This window comes from Schistocerca serialis, chromosome 4, assembly GCF_023864345.2.
Source record: "Schistocerca serialis cubense isolate TAMUIC-IGC-003099 chromosome 4, iqSchSeri2.2, whole genome shotgun sequence".
Lineage (NCBI taxonomy): Eukaryota > Metazoa > Arthropoda > Insecta > Orthoptera > Acrididae > Schistocerca > Schistocerca serialis.
The window spans coordinates 4,464,674-4,486,166 of NC_064641.1; the positions used below are offsets into that span (position 1 = coordinate 4,464,674).

General features: G+C 36.7%; 1 protein-coding gene across 5 annotated transcripts in view; it reads left to right on the forward strand.

Annotated features, from left to right (window-relative positions):
- The window catches only part of LOC126474982 (mitochondrial enolase superfamily member 1-like), a 141,966-nt gene that overhangs the window by 11,126 nt on the left and 109,347 nt on the right, over positions 1 to 21,493 (forward strand). For 3 of the 5 annotated variants that reach the window (XM_050102519.1, XM_050102520.1, XM_050102517.1), the window contains exons 2-3: positions 14,276 to 14,387; positions 17,169 to 17,271. In XM_050102519.1, the coding sequence (XP_049958476.1) occupies positions 14,276 to 14,387; positions 17,169 to 17,271 (215 nt within the window). Of the gene's footprint in view, positions 1 to 5,970; positions 6,117 to 13,622; positions 13,657 to 14,275; positions 14,388 to 17,168; positions 17,272 to 21,493 lie in introns of those variants that run through there. The other 2 variants (XM_050102521.1, XM_050102522.1) reach the window with 2 other exon arrangements.

The window sequence follows — 21,493 nt, forward strand, 5'->3', positions numbered from 1 at the left end:
TTGATGTTCTCGGCAATGATCTTCGATGGTGCGTACTGTTTGTCCGATATAAGTCTTCCCACACTCACAGGGAATTTGCTATATGCCAGCCTTCCTCAAACCGAGGTCATCTTTCACACTTCCCAGTAATGCCCATGTTTTACTGGGTGGGCAGAAGATGGTTTAACTCGGTGTTTCTTTAATATATGGCCGATTTTCCCCGATAGTGCGCCATTGTACGGAATAAAGGCAGTGGCTATCTCTTCTTCCGTGACTTCATCTGTCTCCACAGGTTGTGCTGTGGTGGTGGGATGGAGAGTGTGTCTAATCTGCCATTCCGAGTACCCGTTTTTTCGGAACACGGTTTTGAGGTGTTCCAATTCCTGGGGCAGATTCTCTGTGTCTGAGATGCTGCGCACCCTGTGCACTGATGTTTTAAGTACTCCATTCCTCTGAGAAGGGTGGTGGCAGCTGTCTGCATGCAGGTACAGGTCAGTGTGCGTTTTCTTCCTGTACACACCGTGGCTCAGGGTACCATCAGCTCTTCTCTTGACCATGACGTCCAGGAATGGTAATCTTCCTCCTGCTTCATTCTCCATAGTGAATTTGATATTTGGATGTATGGAGTTTAAGTGTGTAAGGAAAGCCAGGAACTTGTCCCTGCCATGGGGCCAGATGAAGAACGTGTCATCAACATAACAAAAGAAACAACTAGGTTTCCAAATTGGATGACGCCAAGGCTTCCTCCTCGAAGTACTCCATGTACAAATTCAGGACCACCGGCGAGAGTGGGCTGCCCATTGCGACTCCATCCGTTTGCTCATAGTATAAAACATGAGCATTACAGGGAAGTGTGAAAGATGACCTCGGTTTGAGGAAGGCCGGCATATACCAAATTCCCTGCGAGTGTGGGAAGACTTATATCGGACAAACAGTACGCACCATCGAAGATCGTTGCCGAGAACATCAAAGGCACACTCGACTGAAATATCCAAATAAGTCGGCAGTAGCAGAGCACTGTTTGTCAGAGAAACACAAGATGGGTTATGAGCATACCAAGACCCTGGTTCAGACCTCTAAATATTGGGACAGCGTTATAAGGGAGGCTATTGAAATTCTAACCAGGGAAGATCTTATCAACTGAGATTGCGGCTACAATCTCAGCAAGGCTTGGGACCCGGCATTGAATGTAATTAAGAAGACTCTCAGCAATAAGTACGAACTGGTGACCAGGGCAGACATAGCAAGCACATCGACACTATGACAGATTCCGACGACCACGTTTTTGCGACCGCCGGTGCGTGGGCGCGGACTGCGAAGAGAGCGGCCCGCCCGGGGGAGGGGATTTAAATTGGCCGCCCACCCTCAGGAGCTCAGTTTGTCAGTGCACCTGATGATGGCAACATGTCTGATCGCCGAAATATTGTGCCCGTTGGACACTATGAACCGGCAGTATACCCGTGGACTGTTCGAGCAAAAAATACGCCGGGAGAAACTCAAGAATCACAATTTGAGACTTATTCAAGGTGATATGTAATAGGGTTACAAACTGGTTCTTCACTGACAAGTAAGTTATTGGCCTTAGAAAGACATGTTAATAGACACATATGGAATGAAATTCCATGTGACGGTCCTTTCTAGTTATGAAGATTAAAATATACTGGATGATAACAGTATTACAAAAAATTAAAAAAAGAAATCCTTGCTTGCCCAGTATTCAGAGTCATGTAAAGATTCTGACGTACTTTGACCTGCAATGGAAAGTCCAAGTTGGAATATCAACAGTTACGGATCGTTAAATGATGATGGCGTCCTCTTGGGTAAAATATTCCGGAGGTAAAATAGTCCCCCATTCGGATCTCCGGGCGGGGACTACTCAAGAGGACGTTGTTATCAGGAGAAAGAAAACTGGTGTTCTACGGATCGGAGCGTGGAATGTCAGATCCCTTAATCGAGCAGGTAGGTTAGAAAATCTTAAAAGGGAAATGGATAGGTTAAAGTTAGATATAGTGGGAATTAGTGAAGTTCGGTGGCGGGAGGAACAAGACTTTTGGTCAGGTTAATACAGGGTTATAAATACAAAATCAAATAGAGGTAATGCAGGAGTAGGTTTAATAATGAATAAAAAAAATAGGCGTGCGGGTAAGCTACTACAAACAGCACAGTGAATGCATTATTGTGGCCAAGATAGACACGAAGCCCACGCCTACTACAGTAGTACAAGTTTATATGCCAACTAGCTCTGCAGATGATGAAGAAATTGGTGAAATGTATGATGAGATAAAAGAAATTATTCAGATAGTGAAGGGAGACGAAAATTTAATAGTCATGGGTGACTGGAATTCGAGTGTAGGAAAAGGGAGAGAAGGAAACATAATAGGTGAATATGGATTGGGGCTAAGAAATGTAAGAGGAAGCGGCCTGGTAGAATTTTGCGCAGAGCACTTCTTAATCGTAGCTAACACTTGGTTCAAGAATCATAAAAGAAGGTTGTATACATGGAAGAATCCCGGAGATACTAAAAGGTATCAGATAGATTATATAATGGTAAGACAGAGATTTAGGAACCAGGTTTTGAATTGTAAGACATTTCCAGGGGCAGATGTGGACTCTGACCACAATCTATTGGTTATGAACTGCAGATTAAAATTGAAGAAACTGCAAAAAGGTGGGAATTTAAGGAGATGGGACCTGGATAAACTGAATAAACCAGAGGTTGTACAGAGTTTCAGGGAGAGCATAAGGGAACAATTGACAGCAGTGGGGGAAAGAAGTACGGTAGAAGAAGAATGGGTAGCTCTGAGGGATGAAGTAGTGAAGGCAGCAGAGGATCAAGTAGGTAAAAAGATGAGGGCTTGTAGAAATCCTTTGGTAACAGAAGAAATATTGAATTTAATTGATGAAAGGAGACAATATAAAAATGCAGTAAATGAAGCAGGCAAAAAGGAATACAAACGTCTCAAAAATTAGATCAACAGGAAGTGCAAAATGGCTAAGCAGGGATGGCTAGAGGACAAATGTAAGGATGTAGAGGCTTATCTCACTAGGGGTAAGATAGATACTGCCTACAGGAAAATTAAAGAGACCTTTGGAGAAAAGAGAACCACTTGTATGAATATCAAGAGCTCAGATGGAAACCCAGTTCTAACCAAGGAAGGGAAAGCAGAAAGATGGAAGGAGTATATAGAGGGTCTATACAAGGGCGATGTACTTGAGGACAATATTATAGAAATGGAAGAGAATATAGATGAAGATGAAATGGGAGATGTGATACTGCGTGAAGAGTTTGACAGAGCACTGAAAGACCTGAGCCGAAACAAGGCCCCGGGAGTAGACAACATTCCATTAGAACTACTGATGGCCTTGGGAGAGCCAGTCCTGACAAAACTCTACCATCTGGTGAGGAAGATGTATGAGACAGGCGAAGAACCCTCAGACTTCAAGAAGAATATAATAATTCCAATCCCAAAGAAAGCAGGTATTGACAGATGTGAAAATTACCGAACTATCAGTTTAATAATTCACAACTGCAAAATACTAATGCGAATTCTGTACAGATGAATGGAAAAACTGGTAGAAGCTGACCTCGGGGAAGATCAGTTTGGATTCCGTAGAAATATTGGAACACGTGAGGCAATACTGACCTTACAACTTATCTTAGAAGAAAGATTAAGGAACGGCAAACCTACATTTCTAGCATTTGTAGACTTAGAGAAAGCTTTTGACAATGTTGACTGGAATACTCTATTCCAAATTCTAAAGGTGGCAGGGGTAAAATACAGGGAGCGAAAGGCTATTTACAATTTGTACAGAAACCAGATGGCAGTTATAAGGGTCAAGGGACATGAAAGGGAAGCAGTGGTTGGGAAGGGAGTGAGACAGGGTTGTAGCCTCTCCCCAATGTTATTCAATCTGTATATTGAGCAAGCAGTAAAGGAAACAAAAGAAAAATTCGGAGTACGTATTAAAATCCATGGAGAAGAAATAAAAACTTTGAGGTTCGCCGATGACATTGTAATTCTGTCAGAGACAGCAAAGGACTTGCAAGAGCAGTTGAACAGAATGGACATTGTCTTGAAAGGAGGATATAAGATGATCATCAACAAAAGCAAAACGAGGATAATGGAATGTAGTCGAATTAAGTCGGGTGATGCTGAGGGAATTAGATTAGGAAATGAGACACTTAAAGTAGTAAAGGAGTTTTGCTATTTGGGGAGCAAAATAACTGATGATGGTCGAAGTAGAGAGGATATAAAATGTAGACTGGCAATGGCAAGGAAAGCATTTCTGAAGAAGAAAAATTTGTTAACAACTAGTATAGATTTAAGTGTCAGGAAGTCGTTTCTGAAAGTATTTGTATGGAGTGTAGCCATGTATGGAAGTGAATCATGGACGATAAATAGTTTGGACAGGAAGAGAATAGAAGCTTTTGAAATGTGGTGCTACAGAAGAATGCTGAAGATTAGATGGGTAGATCACATAACTAATGAGGAGGTATTGAATAGAGTTGGGGAGAAGAGGAGTTTGTGGCAAAACTTGACTAGAAGAAGGGACCAGTTGGTAGGACATGTTCTGAGGCATCAAGGGATCACAAATTTAGCATTGGAGGACAGCGTGGAGGGTAAAAATCTTAGAGGGAGACCAAGAGATGAATACACTAAGCAGATTCAGAAGGATGTAGGTTGCAGTAGGTACTGGGAGATGAAGAAACTTGCACAGGATAGGGTAGCATGGAGAGCTGCATCAAACCAGTCTCAGGACTGAAGACCACAACAACAACAACACGGAAAGGATAGATTGCTACTGACCATAAAGATGACACAAGTTGCAGACAGGCACAACAAAAAAAGACTGTTACACACTAAGCTTTCAGCCAAAGCTTTCTCAGAAAAGAAAGGAAAAAATACACATACACTTTCATACAAGTAGGCACACCTCATACACACATGACCCCTACCTGCTACTGCTTTAGCAAGAAATACTAAAATGGCTGAAGATAGCGTTCATGTGTGTGTGAGGTATGCCTACTCGTATGAATGTGTGTGTTTTTTCCTTTTCTTTCTTTTCTGAAGAAGGCTTTGGCTGAAAGATTAGTACTCACCTTTACTCAATTCTTTGCTTATAATACAGGCACAATTTTCTATTTTCACATTGAATTTAGTTGTTAGATGCTAATTAAATGTAATAATATTAGTGAATGGCTGTAGTTGCCTCTGCATTTAAAATTGTTGGAAGGAGAAAGAACTTTCATTGTTTAGATTCAGTTGAATAATTTAAGAGTTATAATCAGATGGCATATACACTACCAGAGTTAACACTATACAAAATATTTTGAGAGCCCTGAAATGTATTAATGTACTTTCTGTCAGTCTTTGATTTGGTTTTACGTTCCCTCAAAAATGACATTTGTTTTGTTATTTATCTCTAATGAGTCATAAAATAAAGATCTTCTTTTTTCAAATTTTGACCAATTTCTATCATTAATAGGGTAAAAAATAAGTTAATGTTTTACTAACTGAAAAGTTACTGGCTTTAATAACTAAGTTTTGTGTACCAGTATGCGATTGTCCTAGCAACCGTGATATTTCTAGATGCAGTAGTGCGCAGTATTAGCCTTATTTTCAACAAATGTGAATCAGGCCATATAGATTGTGCTGGTATTTTTAGGAATTCACTACATTTCATTACTGTTAAGAGGAACGAAGACAAAAGTAAATGAAACATATGCAAACAAAAACAAGCATTTTGATATTAGATTTGTATTACATATTGTCACCTGATATTATTAACATTATGAGTTTTTATTGGAAATGACATTCTTGACTTGTACTTTGATATGTATGTTGTTTTATTGCACACTGGCTGTCAGTTTTGCAGCCTTCATGTGATTCAAGTATTATTATTTACACTGAACTACATTGACATAGGCTGTTATATCACAATTGTATGATAAGATTGTGTGTCAAGTGATACTTGACATATGACAGCACTGCTTGGAATGCTATTTTGAATTTCAAGGTTAGATACAGTAGCTTACATAACCTTATTAAGAAACAGTCAACAACAAGATAACTGAGCTACATTACTTTCATTTCTTTCTGAAACAAGAATAAGTTAACATCAATGTCTAAACAAGGGTATGCTATACTATAAACATGCATTTAAGCAATTTTGTAACAATAACCTGTAAAACTGCTTTGCATTACCTAAATCACAGAAAAGTAAAATTCTTACTTAGTTGTTTATGCTCATTTCTGTGTTTAATGTAACTTTCCTATAAAAGAAATAAGTGTTTTTCAGGACTTTCATAAGTGAATAACACTGTTTGTCTCTATTTGTAATCTGTTGCCTTCACCTTGCAGGATTCACTTCCTGAAAATAGATGCTTCTGTTTTGGTAATGACGTTTCTTAATGAGGTGTTAATGAGCTTTTGCCTAATTGGAAAATAATTTTTGTAGCCTGGAAAGTCTCCAGAGGATGTGATACTACCACATTTTTGTGCATGTTAGTTCTACCTAAAGGCAAATATATGGTTTTTCATGTCAAAAACAAGCAGGTAGAAAAAAATTATTACAAAATAAAGCACACAGCTCAGTTGTGCTACAGAAGAGGAACTTTTCAGTGATGAGCGCTAATGATATTTGTTTTATTTTTTTATAAACCAGTCGCTTTTTCCTTCATTAAATCTAGTTTCAGAAGTCTTGTTTGTCAAATGGTGCACTGATTTTGTTACCATCTCATGTCTCCAGTTACTAAGCATACAGTTTCAGGCTCTTAGTAGAAATAATATGTTGCTTCAGTAGAGAACCCACATTTTTTGAGGTGATTCAGTACAGATTCCTGTTTCCAACAACACATTTTAAAGGTCCTATTGTATTGACGATCTCTCACTGATATCTCAGTAAGTTACACTGTTGTTCTACAGTTAATATTTAAGATTCTTATTCTGTCTATGAAAATATTTATTTATTTATTTATTTATTTATTTTGGAATTTGTTAAATATAGTGTAAGTATAAACATTACCTATGTTATTTTTCTCCAGATGAATTTCATTGATTAAGAGTGTATAACCCGAGGACATATTTTGTATTGATGGCTGACAGACATATAGATAATTAATTGTGTTTTATTTATTTATGCATCTCTCTTTAAGAATTTTTGATTACAGTGTTCAGATTCTTCAGGTTTGTGAGAAGGCATGGGGAATTTGAAAAGTAAAGAAGCAATCTGACAGTACAGGACATAAGATGCAAGCAAAGTTCAGTAATAAAAGTGTTAAGGTGTTCTTCTTAGGTAGTAGTAGTGGGAGGGGAATGTCAGAATGCGTACAGAACTCTTTGGGAAGTGATTACCAGGTGCCATAACTAGTAGTTGTAAACCAAGTGCAGTATTCAGCATTATTACCTATGATTTAGGCTATTTGTGGAAATATCTTGGCAAAGAATATCATATAACAATAGCAACAGTTGCAGGCAGCAGTTTGGACAATAACCTTAACTCTACAACTGAAGATGGCACTAGGCATGTTGCTGAGAGCGCTTCTCACACATGGGTGGAGATCCTGTCATGCTTTCAGTAGTATGACAAGCCCTGGATGAAGTGTACTGTGGAAAGTGTTAATGCAGAACGTAGAAAACCGCTTAGAGGAGAAGGACAGTCACACATGGGTGTGGCTGATGTGTCACCTTATACTAGGTCACCTCATATTTTACTTAGTTATTTATTTAGTATCAGGGTTTGTACCTGAATTCTTCCAGTAAGAGCTACTTGCACTGCTAATTGCCAAAAGCCTCAATTCTGACCAAAGTAGCACCAATAAACCTATGATATCCATTCTGTCCTGGGATTTCCAGTGTGTTCCAAAGGCCAGTTTTACGATAAGTTTATGCTTATGAGAGTGGCATATGACAGAAAACTGGATCAGTTAACTGAGCAGAGCTTGTTGTCTACCTCCTATTTAGACTTTTATAATCTTAACAATACAGTTTAATTGTGCAATAATATAAGGAGTAAAGACAACAATTCAGTGAACATTTGTTCAATACTGTATATCAGAATGGAATCTAGAACAGTATGTTCATCAACAGCTTCTACAGAAAAGTAGGAAAAAGAAATGATTCTCGTTGAGAGGAGAACTATGTTTGAACTTCAGTTACTTCATTTTAATCCTAATCTATAATCTGTGTAATGCTAGAACCAGGGTTCTAAGTACTGTTGCCTGTGTCATTTGTTCCCAAATTTTTCCTTTTATTTTCAGTTCTGAAATATTTATTGTCAGATGTTTAACATTTGTCTTTTGTCGGAATTCTTGGCAGATTACAACTGTGGACTTAAACCTAGCCTATAGCCTTTTGTGCTGTACACATCTCACAGCCAAATTCAGAGCTTCAATCTGTCTGTCTCTGTCATGCACTTTTAAAACTCCATGGATGCTGTCCTGGACTTCTTGGACTAGCATTTTTTAGATTATGATCATATGAACTAAGTTGGCTAAGAATGCTCGAGGACTCTCTCTGCAAGTAGATCTCCTCTACTTCCCAGAGAGTTCCTTCCACCTAATTTGTGCTGTGACAATCCTGTAACGATGAATATCTCAGAAAGAGCCTTAACCATAGCCTTTAATTTTTGGGCATCATGCTACAACAGGTCTGCATGGTGTTAGTAGGGCTGGGCCTAGATTTGTTTAACTGTAATTAGTTTTCAGTAAAATTACTGAGTAACAACAATTGTGTAAATCAAAACAACACAGTTTTTTTAAGTATGCTCCACATGCAGTATAACGATCAGTTGCTATAAATATATATATATATAAAACAAAGATTCTGTAACTTACCTAACGAAAGCATTGGTACGTTGATAGAAACAATAACAAACACACACAAATTTCAAGCTTTCGCAACCCATGGTTGCTTCATCAGGAAAGAGGGAAGGAGAGGGAAAGACGAAAGGATGTGGGTTTTAAGGGAGAGGGTAAGGAGTCATTCCAATCCCGGGAGCGGAAAGACTTACCTTGGGGGGAAAAAGGGACAGGTATACACTCGCACATGTGTGCGTGTGTGTGTGTGTGTGTGTGTGTGTGTGTGTGTGTGTGAAAGAGAGAGCGAGAGAGAGAGAGAGAGAGAGAGAGAGAGAGAGAGCACATTGTCATTGTGAAATTAGTATTTTTGATCTATGGAATGCAGAGAAGTCCGTGACATTATACAGCTTAGACCTTATAGTTCCTGATGACGAGAGCTGTTGCAAAACAACATTAGCTTAAGCTAACGGAATGTTGTGTGATTATATCCATATGTTGTTTTGAGGCCATTTAACAAATATAGAGTTTTGATTTGCAATGCTTACAATCAGCTTCTCCAGAAAGTTCTATGAGAACTGATCTAAGTAAGAATACAGCCAGCTTTTAACTGAATATATACAGTTTTGTGGAAATATAAATAATGTTAAAGGCGTAATTGCTACTTCCAAGAGGTAATCTCACACAGAACTCACTTTGCAAATTTTTGAAATGCAGTTATGAAAAGTTTTCAAATACAAGAAAATCAAAATACTACCTCGAAACCATATGTAAAGTGTTATAGGGAAAAGCACAGGGTAGCTATAATTGCTGCAAAAAAGAAGCACAATGATTCATATAACAGAAAGGGCAACAAAAAAATGAAATCAAGGTGGAAAGTTATTAATAATCATACAGGCAAACATGAAAATACTAATTAATAAAATCAACATAAAACACAGAAATGAAATTGTTGATGATCCACTTCTAATAGCTAATATACTTAATGAGCATTATATAATGTAGCCCTAAACCTGATCACAAGTAAATGTAATCCAAAGACAAAGGTAAAAGCTTCAATAAATGAAAGGAAAATGTGCCTGTATCCCATAACACCCGAAGAAGTACAAAAGGCTATCAGTAAACTAAAGAGCAAAATGACCTGGGGGATTTGACAGTATCCCTGACAAAACTACTAAATACAGTACTGATAAAGTTGTCTCTCAACCTGTGGACATAATCAATGATTCCTTTGAAACTGGTGTGCTTCCAAGTAAATTTAAGCGGTCAACAGTAATACCAATTTATAAATGTAGTGACATGTTTGACATTAAAAATTTCAGACCACTGTAATTATGATCTGCATTTTTGAAAGTAATTGAAAAAATAATGTATGACAGATTGCTAGACTCCCCAAACAAAAGTAAAATTCTTGTAAATGCACAGAATGTTTACAGATAAGGCAAATCTATGCAAATGACTCACTTCAATTTCCTAAAACTTGATTACAAAGCTATTGAGGGCAAGGAATTGATCTGTGGCTTGTTTTTTGACTTTTCCAAAGTGTTTGATCTTATAAATCATAATCTACTACTGTCAAAACTATATAATCATTGTGTCCATGGTGTTTCCTATAAGTGGTTCAAGTCATATTTAGATGACAGACAACAAAGAGTGCAAATTTCTCAGAATGGTAATGTGTACCATTCTCAGTATAAAAGAGTTAATCATGTGTTGCTCCAGGGTTTGGTACTGGGACCATTGTTATTCTTGGATTTTATTAATGACCTACCACAACAATGTTCAATAGCTGATCTTATATTATTTGCTGATGACACCAGCTTCTTTATAAAAGGAAAGAATATTATGAGATACAGCAAAAAAAAAAAAAAAAAAAACCTCTGACAGAACAGCAGAAGTGGCTGAAAAGTGGTTCAAAGATAACTGTCTAGTTGTCACTGACAGGGCATGGATGTGTGTGATGTCCTTAGGTTAGTTAGGTTTAAGTAGTTCTAAGTTCTAGGGGACTGATGACCTCAGAAGTTAGTCCCATAGTGCTCAGAGCCATTTGAGCCATTTTTGTCACTGAAAAGAAACTGTATGGATGAACTTCAATCATACAAGGAACAAAATTAGGATCAATGAAAAATTCACATTATCGAGTAGCCAAATTCAACAAGAGAATCACATAAAATATTTAGGATCTATGATGGGATAAACATGTAGAAATGCTTAACAAAAAATTAAGCAAGTACTGTTACATATTAAGAAAGCTTAAAGATTGCTGCACTACCGAAACAGTATTAAGTGCTTGTTATGCATACATGCATAGTCTACTGAGGTCTGGTATAGTATTCTGGGGAAATATCTCTTTTGCAAAGCAGTCTTTTAAACTTCAAAAGGAAGTTGTAGGATTAATAAGTGATGTTGCTTACAGAGAATCATGTAGAGGTATCTTTAAGGAATTAAGAATCATGACCTTACCATCCATATTTGTATTTGAAAGTATCTGCTTCATTAAAAACCATCAAGTTTCAGCTTTGAATAGCTGGGAGGTACACATTGAATATTTGCAAAGAAAACTAAGCAAAACCTGCTACATGATAAGGATCTTAAAAATTTGTTGCAGCAAAGCCAGCCTGTTAAATGTATACTACTCCTCTGTGCATTCTGTAATTAAATATGACATAATCTTCTGGGGCAATGCAACAACAAATATTAAACTTTTCAGGATGCAAAAGAGAATATTAAGAATTGTTGATGGGGTAACCAATAGGAAATCATGCAGACCCATATTCAAAAAACTGTCAGTTCTTCCTCTTCCTTGCTTTTTTATATACAAAATGTCAGTTTTTATCAAACAGTATATTTATAGACCCCACCCCCCCATATCTTATTAAAAAATGAAGATATACATGCATCAATACAAGACAAAACTCTGATCTTCATATGAAACAGGTGAGAACGTAATTGTGCCAAAAAGGCACTCTACATACAGGGATAAATATGTACAATAATCTGCCTAACCATATTAAATCAGCTAGTAATCTCAGTAGTTTTAAGGATGAACTAAAGGCATATTTAATTGATCATTGCTTTTACGGTCTGACAGAGTACCTAGAAACCAAACAACAAAAATAAAGATGCATTATGAATATTTTACATTGTATGTTGCCTCTAATGTTTGTTGTATATATTATTCTTTCCTAAATTACTTAAATATCTAGCCCTTAGGAATACAATACAAACTGTATTTTATCTTGTAAAGACCTAACCATGTCAAATGTCCTTGTATATATTCTCACATGTAGGATCGGAAGGACTAAATAAATAAATAGATGACTATCATAGGGATATGCACAGAAAATCAAAATATCAGGACAGAGTTGTGTACAAACCAAGAATTCTCTAAAGTGCACTGCCTGATAACATCAAAAAAATACCAAACATTAATACATTTAAAAAAGAACTAAAAAATTTAGTAACAAACAACAGTGTCTACAGCACTAATAAATACCCGGAACTTTGCTCAAATCTGTAGGTCTGCCTCATAATCCCTCTAAACAAAAATTCATAATTATCAAAGTATAATAGATAAAACTAAACTTCTTTCATCATTGTACGTATATAATTATGCACCTAACTTTTGTGCTACATGTTACTATACCTATTTTAGTAAAATTGACCAAGGTGTTTCACTAGCTTTTATTTTACCTATATGTACATATATAATTTTATAATCTAATAAAGCAGAATAATGTTTTTATGATAAAGATATGTTGATAAGAATGACAAGATTTTGTACATGATGTAAATCATCACTGTGATAATGTATATAAACTAAATAAATAAAAGATTTTAAAATTAAATGTTATTTTGCTTGGTAATCATATATTTTGCCATTCAGTGTAAAGATGATATGGTTATGTATTGTAAGAATAAATATCCTTAAATAATCAGCAAAATTTTAATAGTATTGAGTGGACAAACCATAATGTAGCATATAGGTAATGACAAAATTCCTAATGGTTTTTCAGAGAAGTGTTTAACATCACTAACTTGTAAGAATTACTTGGTTTAGTTGTTATCACTTGCATACTTATGTTGTTTTCTTTAATTTTTTTTTAAAGAAATAAAGTAAGAAAGATTACATTTTAAAAAGATATTTTGATATTAAGGTATACAAATAGGTACATTAACATACAGAAGCTAACAGGATATATAATGGTAATTATGTGGTTTTTCAAGCTCATGTGGATTCAATTTATACAGACTATGAGATTTCAATAATTACTGTTTTATTCGTAATGACTACCCGTATCTTAAATAACTGTGCTGCTACCATTAACTCTAACTGTATTTCAGGTCCCAGCATTTTATTATCTGCACAGCTAGTTGCTACTGTAATTCATTTTCTGTATTGCTGCATGCGCTTTTTAATGTGATAACATTTTTATTTGTTTTTATTTTCCTCTTATGAAAATGGAGATAAACATATCTATAGTAGTGGTTGCTGTTTAAATCAGTCGTTGAAGTCATTGCTTGCATTCATCTTTTGTACAGGAATTCTGTTAATGAACTGAATTTATAAAATTTAAAAATAAGAGAATTCTTTTGGCATAACCCAGGAATCTTAAGTGGGAATATAACAGTTGCACAGTATTCTTATTTTACTGACAATAGCACAAAAGTTCACTTGCAAAAATTAATGCACAAATCACTGCCCCCAAACTTCCACCAAAGAAATTGCCACACCTTCAGCTGTGCAAACCTTGAATGGTGTAACGTATTCTAAATGCTCTGCTAACATTGGTGACCTTGAGCTATAGAGATAGTAGTGGGTTTGTGTGTAGCATATTCAGTAAGGCACAGGCTGGTGACGGCCTGTGCAACTGCAAATTGTGAGTACTTCAAGTTATTGATGCCCTTGACAGCAGAACACAAGACATGATGTTTTAATCATAAATACATTATCCTTGCAGACTTATGCAGCATTTCAGTAATAAAGGTGTCATGTGTCCAGATAATAACCACAGTACATTTGATGAACTAAAAATGCTTAGATTTTTCATGCTGTGGTTTACACCAGGAATGTATTATTTTATACTAGAAGTTATAAGGAATGTACTGAACAACATTGTATGAAACATAACAAACAGTATATGTGTTTATTGAGATACATAAATGTAGTGACACTCTCAGTTTTTAAGAAGTTTGCAAATTATCTTGGAGACATGAGACACATTTGAGGTATTCTGTTGTGAGGAAAAGGAGCAGCTATCATTTTTTTTACCTGTATCAAAGTTAAACGTTAATGAATAAGCACACAATCAAAATATTTATGGACATTTCTACATAATCTTTTAACTACTGACTAGTACCATTCTGAAGGAACTGCAAATAATACAGAACAAATAAAAATTTGCTAGAGAATTAAATTTTTTTGTATACAATTTTTGCAAAACTGATCATAACAATTTAAAATACAGTGTGTCAGATATCTTGTATTTTTTGTTATAGAGTCCGACGTGTAAGAGGAAGCATGCCTGGAACGGGATTAAGGATACGTACTTTGCATGTGCGGGATATTCGTTTTCCCACATCCTTAGGTGCGCATGGCTCAGATGCTATGGTAATTCAATAACTTATTTAATAAAATATTTGTTTGTGAAGTTAGTTATGCGTGTGCTAGTAATGTAATGGGTCTTATAAAGAGTGGACCATTTATTCATACAAAATTTTGTAGTTCATTTCTTTGCTGCATTTGCATTGTTTTTGCAGTTGATACAAAGCCAGTGTTCTGCATACAGTATGCTCTAAAATTAATGACCAGTCTCCTATAGCACAACAGTAAGTGCTGTTCTGAGCCAATATCAGTGGAATTCATTCTACAAGCATTTAGCATTGAACATGTTTATTCCAAAGTGTTCTTAAGTTTATAAGTGCTTAGTTTTACAGCATCACAGCTGAATCACATCTTATGAGTTGAAGGTTATATACATTATATTAGGCATTTCAAGTGCTTGTAAAAGGTACTGTTTTCAACTGAGCAGATCAAGTAGTTGCACTACATTCAGTAAGTAAGTGTTCATTTATTTGTTTGTGTTTCTTTAAAGTGCATGAACACTGTGCCTACTATGGCAACCTCTCATTGTATGAGTGTTTCCGAGTTTCAGTATTCTGCTTGATAATTTAATTTTATTTATTTATTTTTGTGTTACATAGATCCTTGATGTGCGTATATCGCTAGGGTGTAGAATGTGTCAGATTATCACAGTAATAACCATCTGTATAAAACATTTTTACATTTTGGAATGAACATCAAAAGGAAGTAGCCCTGACATTTTTATATCTATTTTTTTTATTTGTAAGGGATTAGTATACATTGGGATTCAAACAATACTCTGTGTATGCTAACTAATAATTTTGGTAGCACTGAAATGTAGACATTTTAAGGAAAACTGTAATATCCTCAGAAATGGAAAATTTGGTTTCCCTAAAGACAGCATCAATGAAAAACTATATGAGGGTGATAAATATTACAGGATTGTAGATTCATCATATTTCCAAAGTAAAAGAAGCTGCTCTCTAAAGAGAAGTAGAAGCAGTCATTATAAATAACTTGAGGTTTTCAGATCTTTTTTACTTGGATTATAACGAATGAATAGTAACAGTTTCTTCCAGTTTAATTGAATATAACATTATTTGTAGTAAAATCTTCTTATCAACAGTTGACAACAGATTTATGTAAAAAAGTAATACAAGCTAGGAACTCTTTCACCAGGCCAAATAAAGGGGCTGACGAAAGTAGGGCAGTACCAATGAGTGTGAAAATCAGTGTTCAAATGGCAGCAAGACATGAGGTATAGTAAAATAGAGGAGAGAAAAAGGAAAGAAGAGTCAAATAGTGCAGAAAGGAAGGAAAGGATAGGCAAGAGAAACAACATTGAAGTAGAAATGAGAATTAAAAACCCAGTGATAAATCTTTTGTAAGAATTAAAAACCAAGGGCAAAATCCTTAATCCTTTTGTAACAAAAGAAAAAAAAAACTTGTCAAACATATCAGACTCAATTTGAGTATCACCTACTGCATTCCACCACCCACACAACATCTTTTATCAAATTGAGTCGATGATTCATCTTCCTTAATCTCCCCAAATTTGAATTAAGATCCACAAAACTACACAATATGGATCTTCACAAGTAATCTAGAATCAAAATTATAGAGCCAGTCACTGTAAGCTGCATTTATTTGGGTGACTGGTCAAGGTGGCACTGTGGGTAGCATACTGGACTCATATTTGGAAGGACGAAGGTTCAAATCTGTGTTCGATCATTCTGATTTATGTTTTCCCTGATTGCCGTAAATTGCTCCAGATAAATGTTGTGATCATTTCTTTGCAAGGGCATGACCAATTTTCTGCCCCATCCTTGAAACAGCTTGTGATCTGTCTCTAATGACTTCACAGTAAACCGATGTTAAACCCTAATCTTCCTCCTTTTTTGATATATTTGATAATGCGATGAATACAAAACACAGAAGGCTATGCAGCAGTGAGAGAGAAGAAGTGGAACAGATAATTCATGTGCCGGTATTTGCAACAGTACATACATAAGTTTGTGGTAGTTACAAGTGTTCACCCCAAAGCTTTCATCTTCAGCTTTCACTGTATCACCACACTTAATTATTTATGCATTTCATCAAGGATTCTCCATGTTCACATGCTTCTGTCAGAATTGAGATTCGATAGAGTAATTCATAACTTAAAGAAATCTCTTTTAGGGCTAGCCCACGAAAAGTACCACCGAACATTATGGGAGTGAAATGTGTTTTGCCATAGCTTTAGATCAGTGTAAACTGCTTCCATACTTGGAAGAAAAATTATTCATTCTGAAATTCCTATTGATGCTGACAATCTTTCACCATTGCCAGATGGTCCACTCTGAACTCATGTTTATTCACATTTTCCACTCAATGAACAATGTCACCATCTATTCAATTCTTCTTAGATGTTGTGTGCGTACATATAACCCCATAGCGCATTAAAGCTTAACACTTCACAATATATGTTATGCAAACAGTAGTATGTAATCAAAGATAGTTACTGATGTTCCAAAAAAAGATTTTTAAGAGAATTCTGTGAAATAAATTTGTGTATCAATGAAAAATTTTTGCTCTAGAAAAAATAGAGTGTGTAAATGAACAGTGACAAATTAATTTATGAAGTGACCTACTTCAAGCAGAAAATGAGAAGTAGTAAATTATATTGTGTGTCCTCTAATGAGGCCATTAATTCAGCAATGAATTTCTTTTGAATAATGCTCTTTAAGACTCAATGCTTTTAAATGTAAGTGTTACATTTAATTTTATCTTTCATTAGTAATAAATAGGATTTTTTATTTCCATTTTCAGCACACAGATCCAGACTATTCTTGTGCGTACGTTATCATTTATACTGACCGAGAAATCGAAGGTCACGGCTTAACCTTCACTTGTGGCCGTGGGACTGAAATAGGTAAGCTGTTTGTGCCTGTCTGAGAATCACTGCTGTATTTTTTATGTCTTAGTTTTTTTCATTCACTGCCACGTGGATTCACACATTTTTCAGTTAATTGCTTCTTGCCACCTCAGTGCAGCAAACAAAGAATTAGAATTACATGCATTTCATTGTTAGGGCTTTCATCATTATTCATATCTATGAAGGATAAGCCATTGTATGGATGTAAGCGTATTTTATGATATGGGTACAAGGTGAAAATTTTGCTGCTTAACTTTGAGGTGGTGATGGTATCAAAGAATTTTTGTTTCTGCATTGTACAATATCATGAATCAAATATCAACTTGATTTGCAAATAAATCATATGTAGCTTGAGCTGCAGAATAATTTTGTTTATATGGCTTTTCAAAGTAATCATATTGTTTGTTAATATGGGGTGGGTCGGGAGAAAAGGTACATGCTTTGAGGACTTGATAGTATTAGCGATTCTGAACAAAAAACTACATATGGACATATGCCCTATTCTGATTGGTTCCTGAGACAGAACACATTTGATATACATTGTTATTTTTTTTTTTTGGTATTATTCAAACATTGTCATTGTTTACCACATACCATAGTAGTGTAGAGCAAGTTAAGACAAACAGTTTGATGCAGGACACTCGTGGTCTAGCAACTAAGAAAACTACTTCATATTGGTCCACAAGCTACAGCACAAGCGCATCCCGCAAGATTTTGTTTTCTTGCATTTTCTTCACACAATCTATTAGTCCTAGAGAAAAGAAATGAATAGTTCCCTTTTTGTACAGAATTTAATGTAGTTTAATTTTGCATTTTGATGTGTTTTCACTGGTGGCTCAGTTTTTGAGTTACTCAAGAAAAATGGAATAAGTGATATTAAATGTGAAATCATTCAGAGTAGGGCATACATCCATATGAAATCTTCTGTTCAGAATCACTAATGCTATCACCCATCAAAGCATGCACCTTTCCTCTTGACTCGCCCTATGTATTGAAAACAAACTTAAATTCATGCTGTGATAAACCTGATACAAACTTGGTGAATAGGTGTAAGGAGTCTGCACATTCTTTTTCAATAGTTAAGGAATAAACATCTTAATTCACCATGGCAATACTTCTCATGAAGATGATCCATGATCAGATTATCCAAATTTTTAACCATAAATTGACCGTATTGGATTCATGTTTTCCTACTTTTCTGTGGCGCAAGCCTGTGACAGGGCTATTGGCCTGTCTGTAGGTAAAGTCTCATTGCCACAGCCTTAGGAGGCAAAAGGTGGTTGGCCGATAGCCCCAGCCACCTTTTACCCTTGGGAAACATCCGCAATACTCATTTCATAACAGACTGAGTGGATCTAGGGCCATCCTGGAAATACTGGAATGAGGAAACTCCCTGCCCCTATCTGAGGTTGAACCTGGGACCTCCAGAGCCAGAGTCTGATGCTCTACCCACAGACCACCACGCATGTTTATGTCAGCTAAATTCAATCAAGTAAATTAAAGAGAAAGCTGCTACCTCCCCAGTTATATTAAATAGATGTTCTTTATATCTTATTGGAAGTTTAATATTTATTTGATTAAACTGGCACTTTTCAGGGAAAACAGTAACTTACATTTCTAAATACTGTGTCATGCCTACACTACCTTACTACGTGTTGTACAGGTGCAATGAACACTGCTACCTGCCGTGTAGCTAACACAGCTTTTCAGTCCTTGAATTTAGACATTCAGACGATATGCTAAATTTTCTTTTGAGCTGGCTGGAATTCTCAATTTTGGCTTTATGTTAGATGGAGACTTGTTGAATGCCTTGGCACCAGAGTGCATACCCTAGGCAAGAAGGCACAGTCTACATCAAAATTATTTTTGTATCAGTGTAGTGACTGTGTAGATCTCATTTCAGCTGAAACTAATTTTTATTGTCAGCAACAAAAACCATTAAGAAATAAATATAATGGGAAGCAAGTGTAAGAATTCCAAGATCTTTAAAAAGGCATCTGTAAGATGTATTGTTATCTACTTTACACAATATTCTTACTGTTCACTTCTGCTGAATAAGCACTTTATTTACTACAAGTGCACAGCACCAGAAGAGAATTACGTAAGACAACAAAGAGTGTAAGTATGCAAAATGAGCTAAAACTCTTGTTGCTACATTAACACAGTGAGACTAACAATTTAATGAGGTGACTCAATACAGCTGTCATGAATTTGAAGAATTGCCTGTCTGCCACGAGCTGTAGAAATGTATTAGTCATTTTCTACCAGTTTTGGTGTCATAGTTGTAGTAACTCACGAGTTACAACACATACCGCCCACAGTGGGTGTAAGTTGGTACACAACAGCAAGTCAAAGTGTATGCTAACATTCAAAGAGCACATCTGTAGCTATTCGAGGCAACCACCAGCATCAGCCCAGTCACTGACTACCATCACCTGGTTCGCTGTGCACATGCGCCACTACACCAGTGACATCTGAAAGGGTAGCATCTTCATAAGGCCATCCGTGGTCCTCTGGGCCCCTAGTCATAATGTTTTTGAGACGGGTAACTACTTTCCGTGAATTCTTATTGTTGTCACTCCATGACTCAATGAATTATATCTCTCTTATGGCCTTGTGTTGCTTTGTGTTCCTAGTTAGAACACAACTGACAATGACGAGGGTTGAATATCTGTGTATTATGGAGTCTGCTCATCCACATATTGAGCATTGATTGGTGAGCTACAACAAACAGTAGATTCCTATTCTGGGCTGATTCATTGCCAACACAGTCTCAAAGTCATTTGCCCATTCCATTATGTACACAGTGGTTAATGATGTGAGTATTGAAAATTTGTTTGGGTTAGATACCTTTCCTACTGGCTTTACCCCAGTCCATTCTGCAACGGCATGTGCAGATGGCTGTGTTGGAATCGTTGTTGACTGCATTGACTCAGCCTCAGCTGCTGGTTGTTCACCCGCCTGCTTTCCCACCCTGTGATGAATCTGCAGAAGATTGGGACACTTACAAGAAGCGACTTTGCTAACCTTTCGTGGTATTCCAGCTGGTTGACAAGAAGGTCTGTAAGGCTCTTTTCTTATCATGGATATCCCTTGCACAGCTCATTTACTCTGCCATTTAACTCCTCTGCACAACCAGCATCACTTTCTTCTGATGATGTGCATTGTAAGCATGTGATGGCGACATGTATTGAATTCTGCCAATGTCATGAGCAGCAACAGCAGTCATATCAAGCATGGATGGCCACAGTTCATAGACTCAGTTGAGTCAGTTTGTCATGGCTAAGGCAAAATAGTCAGAGACACAGGCATTCTTTCAGCCCCAGGTAAGGAGCTGTGTCAATATGCCCTTCAGTTTGAGGACCCTAAATTAGAAGAATTTTGGAATACTTTACAGCTGTTTGAGGCTCCTGCAGCACTGGCTGCTATTTAGAGGCTTTGAGTGATGTCGCTGTTGTTGACAGCATACAACCCCAGTGCTTGGAGCCTAGGGATGGAGGAGGTAGTTGGAGTACAGACAGCCAATCAGGCCAATGTGGACAAATACATTGTCGGCAGTAGGAATAACAAATGTCACTTCTGTTGTGCCCCTCTTGTTTTGCACAGCATGAGTGGGCAGCCCACTCCAAACAGTGGGCCTCTTGCCATAAATGTAGAAAAGGGGTCACACAGCAGTAGTATGTCTATCTCTGCCTCCCCCCCCCCCCCTTCCTCCCTCCTCCTCTCCCCACCCTAGGAGTCACTGCAGGAAAATGGCAGTCAATATTTATATTGTTTTTTTATTGTGTTCACCGTTGTCTACAGGACAAAACTAAATATTCATTGAAGTGTGGGTGATGGATCAACCATTAATCCTACAAATCGACATAGGAGCTGCTGTGTCCCAAATTGATTCATAGACGTATGCCAGGCTTGGGTCACCACCATTGGCATGTGTTGAGCATTAATTGGTAATCTTAATTGGTCAGCTATAACAAACAGCAGATTCCTATTCACAGCTGACATAGTCTCAAAATCAGTTGCCCATTCCATTACATACACGGTGGTTAATAATGTGAGTATTGAAAATTTGTTTGGGTTAGATTGCTGCCTTTGGTTTTTCTTACTGTGAAGGCAGTGCATATGGTATCAGATCAAGTGTGCCTTACCACAAATTGGATTCTTTGTGTTGTGAGTTGTCGGAGCTCTTTCCTTCAGGATTATGTTGTGCAAACAATTT